At 50.8% G+C, this 8036-nt stretch overlaps 2 protein-coding genes across 3 annotated transcripts; one reads left to right on the top strand and one right to left on the bottom strand.

Annotated features, from left to right (window-relative positions):
* The first annotated feature begins 405 nt into the window (after positions 1 to 405).
* On the top strand, positions 406 to 6797 carry LOC120899908 (protein flightless-1). Its single transcript, XM_040306253.1, has 6 exons — positions 406 to 825; positions 1317 to 1666; positions 1752 to 4652; positions 4719 to 4869; positions 5342 to 5620; positions 5719 to 6797. The coding sequence occupies exons 1-6, from the start codon at positions 763 to 765 to the stop codon at positions 5851 to 5853; spliced, it is 3879 nt and encodes a 1292-aa protein (XP_040162187.1). The 5' UTR covers positions 406 to 762; the 3' UTR covers positions 5854 to 6797.
* On the bottom strand, positions 6533 to 7808 carry LOC120899914 (essential MCU regulator, mitochondrial). 2 transcript variants are annotated; one of them, XM_040306271.1, is made up of 2 exons: positions 7160 to 7808; positions 6533 to 7076 (listed from the first exon to the last, which is right to left on the bottom strand). In XM_040306271.1, the coding sequence occupies exon 1, from the start codon at positions 7612 to 7614 to the stop codon at positions 7318 to 7320; it is 297 nt and encodes a 98-aa protein (XP_040162205.1). In that variant the 5' UTR covers positions 7615 to 7808; the 3' UTR covers positions 6533 to 7076; positions 7160 to 7317. The 2 variants fall into 2 exon arrangements, with proteins under 2 accessions (XP_040162205.1, XP_040162204.1); XM_040306270.1 differs by having other exon boundaries at positions 7164 to 7808.
* Positions 7809 to 8036: the final 228 nt, after the last annotated feature.

Raw genomic sequence — 8036 nt, 5'->3', positions numbered from 1 at the left:
TAGACCCCATTTAGGAGTCGTTTAGTGGGTTTTTGGCGCTTTTAGATTTGTTAACACTAAAAGATGCATCAATACCTTTTCTCATGTTTTAGTTTATCCATTACTTTTTCATACTGGAATTTTATAATTTTATTACTGTATCCTCATAGCAAATATCATGTTTATTGTGGGTTAATTAACAAATTTAAAATAAGTTTAAAAAAAATGCCGTTTTTATTTGTTTTAATTCAGGAGGCACGGCTTTGCCGTATTGCTGATTAATTGCCATACAACGGCATTTTCATTGCTTTTGAAGCCAATCAAAACATCGCATCCCATACCACACCAATCTGTGACATTTGCGCACTGGGTCGCTCCATCTGTCAGCTCGGTGGTTGCCTTCCTTGGGCACTGTCATTCATTCTTTCAATAAAATAAAAAAGAATACACCAAGTACTGTTTTTGTGCAGTGAATGGCAAGAAAGTGGAAATTTTAGAAGAGTTTTCCACACAAATCGGCATCCATCCTGCCCGATAAACCTTCCCCATAGCATTCGGACAGAAATGTGATATTTAGCGGTGAATTTATCTTCAGGAAAACCAAGTTTAAAGCAGTGAAAACAGCACGGCCAATTCACTTGTTCCCCTTCCCACACAAATACCAGAAGCGCATCAATCTCTGCGAAACGAAACAAAAAAAAATACTGCACGGGTCGTTGGCTGCACAAGTGCATCGTGCAGGAGAGAAAAAAAACGAAGGAGGAAAACTAAAAGAGGAAAACTATGAGCACTACAGGTGTTTTGCCGTTCGTGCGTGGAATAGATTTCACGAACAATGACTTCAGCGTAAGTAACCCGGGCGAATATGCAACCAGGAATGTCCCAGCGAAGTGATTATCCCTGTCCGTACGGGTGTGCCCCTCTGTTGAGATGGACTTTTTAACTGCATCTCGGTTGTAATAAAACTAACATCAAGTGGGCGGTAGTGTTTGATGGGTCGTCATACTGTTCCCCGGTGACGGTGACATACTTCCCATACCAGAATTCGCTCGTTACTGGCAGCATTAATACGAACATACCACCGAATTCTATTTTCGTCCTACCCGGCTTTGCCTCATCCAAGGCAAAGAGACGGCGAGGCTGATCGCGCGCCGCACTGACGACGATAAGTTGCGATAATCCGAGTTCGAAGGGTTATGTTTGTCATGTTTAACGAGCTTATGAAATACCAAAGCCTTCTTTCTTTCCCTCCTTTGCTCTCACAACCATTTGTTGCGAATGGATGTTTCCCCTTGAATTATTATCTAATTTTTGGTATTCTTTCTGTCTACCTTCAGGAAGATAAATTCCCCAAGAATATCAAACACATGTCCGGGGTCCAGTGGCTCAAGCTGGACCGTACCGGCATGGACACGATACCGGACGAGATGGGCAAGCTGGTGAAGCTGGAGCACCTGTCGATGAAGAACAATCAGCTCGAGAAATTGTTCGGCCAGCTAAGCGAACTGGGCTGCCTGCGATCGCTGAACGTGCGCCGGAACAAGCTGAAAAGCCACGCCATCCCGTCGGATCTGTTCGAGCTGGAAGAGCTGACCACGCTCGACCTATCGCACAATCGCCTTAAGGAGGTGCCGGAGGGTTTAGAGAAAGCCAAAGCACTGCTCGTGCTCAATCTAAGCAATAATCAGTGAGTAAAACGAATCCAAGAGATTAATTTCGAGTCGATTGCCCTATGCAATAGTGTAATGTGTGCTACTGTTTCCCCTTTCTAGAATCGAAACCATTCCACCCTCGCTGTTCATCAATCTGACCGATTTGCTGTTTCTCGACCTGTCCAACAATAAGCTGGAAACGCTACCGCCCCAGACGCGACGGCTGTCCAACCTGCAGACGCTCATCCTGAACGACAATCCGCTCGAGCTGTTTCAACTCCGCCAGCTGCCGTCCCTGCAGAGCTTGGTCTGCCTACAGATGCGCAACACGCAGCGAACGATCAACAACTTTCCCGCCTCGCTCGACAGCCTGTCCAACCTGCAGGAGCTGGACCTGTCCCAGAATGCGCTATCGAAGGTGCCGGGCGCACTGTACAACCTCGCCAACCTGAAGCGCCTCAACCTGAACGACAACGTGCTGGAAGAGCTTTCGCCGCTGATCGAAAACCTTACCAAGCTGGAGACGCTGAACCTTTCCCGCAACAAGCTAACCGCCCTGCCCGCCACCCTCTGCAAGCTGCAGGAGCTGCGCCGCCTGTACGTGAACGACAATCTGCTCAACTTCGAGGGCATTCCGTCGAGCATTGGCAAGCTGAGCGCGCTGGAGGTGTTTTCCGCTTCGAACAACGAGCTCGAGATGGTCCCGGAAGGGCTCTGTCGCGGCTGTGGTTCGCTGAAAAAGCTTAATCTTAGCTCGAACAAGCTGATCACCCTGCCGGAAGCGATCCATCTGCTGACCGACATGGAGCAGCTGGATTTGCGCAACAACCCGGACCTGGTGATGCCCCCGAAACCGATCGAAGCGCAGCGGGGCGATGGGCTGGCCTATTACAATATCGATTTTTCGCTCCAAACCCAGCTGCGGCTGGCCGGTGCAAACGTGCCGGCCCAGGTACAGGGTGCGGCAAACGCCGGCAAAGACCCGATCGCCCGAAAGCTGCGGCTTCGGCGCGGCGCCCGTAACGACTCGTCCGACAATCAGGATTCGGCCAAAATACTGAAAGGCATGCAGGACATCGCGAAGGACAAAAACAGCGGGCTCGGGTTCGGGGAGGAAAAGGTGGAAAACCTGAAGCCGAAACGGTGGGACGAAACGCTGGAGAAGCCGCCGGTCGACTATTCGGAGATATTCGAGGACGAGGACGGCCAGTACCCGGGGCTGACGGTGTGGGAGATTGAGAACTTCCTGCCAAACAAGATCGAGGAGGCGGCGCACGGGAAGTTTTACGAGGGCGACTGCTACATCGTGCTGAAAACGTCGCACGACGACAGTGGCCAGCTGTCGTGGGAGATTTACTTCTGGATCGGCACGAAGGCAACGCTGGACAAGCGCGCCTGCTCGGCGATCCACGCGGTCAACCTGCGCAACTATCTGGGCGCCCGGTGCCGCACGATCCGGGAGGAGCAGGGCGACGAGTCGGACGAGTTTCTGGCACTGTTCGACTCGGACGTGACGTACATCGAGGGTGGCCGCACGTCGACCGGGTTCTACACGATCGAGAACGCCGTCTACATTGTGCGGCTGTACCGGGTGCACGACGCCGGGCCGAACATCCATCTGGAGCCGGTGCCGGTGAGCTACCAGTCGCTCGATCCGGGGTACGTGTTCCTGCTGGACACGGGCCTGAACATTTTCGTGTGGTACGGGACGCGGTCGAAGAACACGCTCAAGTCGAAGGCACGCTTCACGGCGGAAAAGATCAACAAGCACGAGCGGAAGAACAAGGCCGAGATCTACCAGGAGTACCAGCGGCAGGAAAGCTTAGACTTTTGGCGTGCGCTCGGGTTCGCCGACGGTCAGGGGCCGCAGGACGAGGAGGCGGAGTGTCTCAACCAGTCGCACGTCGATCCGGAGTTCGTGCCGGTGCCGCCCCGGCTCTACCAAATCCAGCTCGGCATGGGCTACCTGGAGCTGCCGCAGGTGGAGCTGCCGGGCGGCGGGTGCAACAAAACGCTCACCCACACCATACTCGCCAGCAAGAACGTGTACATTCTCGACTGCTATCTGGATCTGTTCGTGTGGTTCGGCAAGAAGTCGACCCGGCTGGTGCGGGCCGCCGCCATCAAGCTCTCCCAGGAGCTGTTCAGCATGATCGACCGGCCCGACTACGCGATGATCACGCGCGTCCAGGAGGGCACGGAGACGCAGGTGTTCAAGTCCAAGTTTACCGGGTGGGAGGAGATCATAGCGGTCGATTTCACGCGCACCGCCCAATCGGTGGCGCGGACCGGCGCCGACCTAACGCAGTGGGCCAAGCAGCAGCAAACGAAGGCCGATCTCGCCGCCCTGTTTATGCCCCGCCAGCCGGCCATGACGCCGATGGAGGCGGCCCAGCTCGCCGAGGACTGGAACTACGATCTCGACGTGATGGAACCGTTCGTGCTGGAGAACAAGAAGTTTGTCCGGCTGCCGGAGGAGGAGCTGGGCGTGTTTTACACGGGCGAGTGCTACGTGTTCCTCTGCCGCTACTGCCTGCCGGTGGACGACGAGGACGAGCCGGACGGGGAGGAGGACGAGGGCCACGACTCGACGGCGGCGGCGGGCGGACCCGGTACCGAGGGTGCATCGTCGGGCCCGATCGGCAAGGCGTCGCTAAAGGCGCTCGATCCGGCTGCGACGCCGGCCGAGGAAATCCAGTGCGTGGTGTACTTCTGGCAGGGCCGGGAGGCGGGCAATATGGGCTGGCTAACGTTCACCTTTACGCTGCAGAAGAAGTTCAAGTCGATGTTTGGCGAGGAGCTGGAGGTGGTGCGGATACACCAGCAGCAGGAAAATCTGAAGTTTATGTCCCACTTCAAGGGCAAGTTTGTGATCAAGAATGGCCGGCGCAAGGAGAAGCAGCGCACGCCCGAAGGCAAGCTGCCGGTCGAGTTTTACCATCTGCGCTCGAACGGAAGCGCACTGTGCACGCGCCTGATACAGGTCAAACCGGAAGCGACTGTGCTGAACTCAGCGTTCTGGTAAGTTTCTCCTGGGGGGAAATGAATGTTTTATTGTATTATGCTAATAACCTTCTCCTTTCGCAGCTACATTCTGTTTGTGCCGTTCGAAACGGACGATGATTCGGAATCAGGCATCGTGTACGTGTGGATCGGCTCGAAAACCACCGGCGAGGAGGCGAGACTGATACAGGAAATAGCGGAGGACATGTTTAACAATCCGTGGGTTAGCTTACAGGTACGCGAATGGTTCATACTAGTGATGGGAAAAATGAAGTTTTCGCCGGCTAGCTCCGAAGATTGCTGGAATCGATTCCGGATAGTAGGTCCGAAATCAATTCTGGAATCGGCTCCGGAATTGGCTCCGGAGTGAGAACCGGTTCCAGAATCAGAATCGGTTCCGGAATCGGAAACGGTTCCGGAAACGAAACGGTTCCGGAATCGGTTCCGGAAATGGAATCCGTTCCGGAATCGGAATCAGATTCGATTCCGGAATCAAAATCGGAATCGGTTCCTGAATTAGAATAGGAATCGGTATAGGTTGCATAAACTAAATCGGTTCCGGAATTGAATCCGAACACAAAAACGGAATCGACTATGTCCGATTCCAAGCTCCCACCACTAGTTAATACAGCAGCTTGAGCATAAGTGAAACCCGTTTGAATTTCTCACTAAACATTCTGCTATTTTGCCTTCTCTCCACTACAAAGATCCTTCACGAAGGTGAGGAGCCAGAAAACTTCTTCTGGGTTGCGCTCGGTGGCCGCAAACCGTACGACACGGATGCGGAGTACATGAACTTTACCCGCCTGTTCCGCTGCTCGAACGAGAAGGGCTACTTTACGGTGGCGGAGAAGTGTTCCGACTTTTGTCAGGACGATCTGGCGGACGACGACATCATGATACTGGACAACGGCGATCAGGTGTTTCTGTGGCTGGGGTCACGCTGCAGCGAGGTGGAAATTAAGCTCGCCTACAAATCGGCACAGGTAAGCAATAGAGGCGAGAAGACGAGAGGCCTTTTTCGGTGAAATATTTATCATTTCCCTTTATTTGCCTCTTTCCTGCCTTCTCTCTCGCGCTGTAGGTTTACATCCAGCATATGCGCATAAAGCAACCCGAGCGGCCGCGAAAGCTTTTCCTCACGCTGAAAAACAAGGAATCGAAACGGTTCACCAAGTGCTTCCATGGCTGGAGTGCGCACAAAAAGCCACCGGAGTAAACGGAGATGGAAAAGGGGGCGTGCTGGAGTGTCCCGAGCGGCGGCTACAAAAACGGTGTAAATGTGTGTTGAACAGAATCGCGCAAAGCAAAAAAAAACACGTACCAAGTATTTTCCAATCGCCCCTCCCGCGTGTTTTAGGTTGTTGCTGCAGATGGCTTTACGAGTAGTTGTTATTTTTATTTAACGTTTCTTTTATTATAATTTTATTAACTTATTAATCATCGATGATCATGCACAAAACGGTTCGGTATTAAGTTGTAAGCTTTGTTTTCGAAAAGGAATAAGAACTGCTTCGTCGTTCCACTATTGCTTTATGCTTTAAATTTGGAATGCAATAACGGAGTTAGTATTCATTTTTCATACACATGTATAAAATTATTTCCTTTTTTTTAATTAATGACGAACCGCTCTCCTCCTCTCCTGACCCATTACCGCTCTTCTACTTCTCCGATCCTTTCAAGAGAGCATTAAGTGACCAGACACGCCGACTGTAAATAATGCTGGATAGTCTTCCTCTCCCGAACAAGTCCATAACACACCAGGGAATAATTTCGAAAATTGTAAATTACGGTGGAAAAACAAACTCAGAACAATAGACAGCACAGCTTTTTTTAAGTATTTTATTCGTCTTTTATTTTGCGTAACTCGGACTAATAACTCTTCGGGTATTTTTTTTTTTGTTTGTTTGATTTCTCGTTAATTAAGCCGCCTATTTTGCGCGATGGCGGATGCGTGCGCGATGGTTCGTCGTTTGCTCGCTGCTGACACGAAGCAAAACAAAAGCATAAACTGTATGTTTAAAAAAAACTTAAAACGAAAAACTTAACTGCAAATTATGTACAAATGAAAATCAAAACGATTCAACACGCTACAGTTCTGATGGTGTGGACCTAAATTATTCCTGCAAGCACAACAATAAAGTTACGAACATTCGATTGAAACGAGCAAGAATGCGGAAGAAGCCGCTCCTGTCTTCCTTCCGCTTTCGATGATATCACTGGTGAGCGTTGTTTTGTGTTAGTGTCGGCCACTTCTCTTCCTTTCGAGGTTGCTACATCCTTAACAGTGAATGGGGAAGAGCTGTAACTACTGTGAAACGAATGAAAGCGAAGGGATTGGGAGCTTCGTTTAACAGCTGCTATCTATAACAAGGTTCGATACAGGCTGGGGCCAGGGGATGATCGCAGCATTTCTTGTATTAAAATGAACTAGAGAATTATCTGGAAATAATATGAAAACGGAAAAACAGATGCATTATGTTAGCGACCGACCTTTTAATTGCGTGGATTATGTTTTCCCTTACTTACACCGCACGTACAGGTTGAAGAATTGTTCGCATTCTAAAAATATCGATCCTGACCCATGTGCTGCCCCGTCTCCCCATCCTGCCCCGTACGTGTGTGTAGTTGTGTAGGTCCGTGGTTTGCGGATCTTTTCCTCTCCCTTGTCCTCTCGCTCTCTTTAATCGTCATCATCGTCGTCATCCGACGGCACAAACAGATCGTTCTCCTCGAGAAAGTTGGCCATGTTCTTGCTGATGGTCGCCCCAATCAGTAGCCCCGGGATGACGGTGGCGATAATGCCGAACAGTCCGAACGGTGTGATCTCGGGCATCGGTTTCAGGGCACCGCTGCGATAAGTGTACTTGCGACGCAGCGGCAACCGTACCAGCTGCAGCTGGCCTCCACCGCTACCAGCTACACCCGTCTCGAGCAAGGTCGAACGACCTACGGCACGGATAACTCGCGTCAGAACCATTGTCGCTGCTTGCAATTTCACACTGTATCACTGTTTTTGGGGAGGGAAAAGTGCAAACTGTGCAACGCTGGCTGGCGTGGTGTTTTTTTGCGCACGGAGAAAATAGAAAACACTCAAATATCACGGCCACAGGCCCAATCGCATTCCCTTGCGCTGCGGAAAAGTTTACACACCAGCAGCGACAAATGTCACCTCGTCGTCGTCAGCTGTCAAGCGACGGGGCAGTGCTGCCAGATGGGACAAGCAATCGAAACGGGACTGTTTTGCTGTTTATTTTAAAATCCTATCGTTTTAATTATTAAAAATAAAGTTTCTTTATCAGCTTAAAATATTTATTTTCCAAGAGAATCAAATATCAACAGCTTTGAATAGCATGCAAACAAACGCTGCCGTTGACAGCTACAGCAGGCTCCGTTGAACGT

This window comes from Anopheles arabiensis, chromosome 3 (assembly GCF_016920715.1).
Source record: "Anopheles arabiensis isolate DONGOLA chromosome 3, AaraD3, whole genome shotgun sequence".
NCBI lineage: Eukaryota > Metazoa > Arthropoda > Insecta > Diptera > Culicidae > Anopheles > Anopheles arabiensis.
This window is presented reverse-complemented; position numbering and strand designations above follow the sequence as displayed.

Coding starts and splice junctions, on each gene's coding strand:
- LOC120899914 (XM_040306271.1), bottom strand. CDS start 7,614: ATGGTTCTGACGCGAGTTATCCGTGCCGTAGGTCGTTCGACCTTGCTC.
- LOC120899908 (XM_040306253.1), top strand. CDS start 763: ATGAGCACTACAGGTGTTTTGCCGTTCGTGCGTGGAATAGATTTCACG. Junction 826..1,316: donor TCACGAACAATGACTTCAGC/GTAAGTAACCCG, acceptor GTCTACCTTCAG/GAAGATAAATTCCCCAAGAA. Junction 1,667..1,751: donor CTCAATCTAAGCAATAATCA/GTGAGTAAAACG, acceptor TCCCCTTTCTAG/AATCGAAACCATTCCACCCT.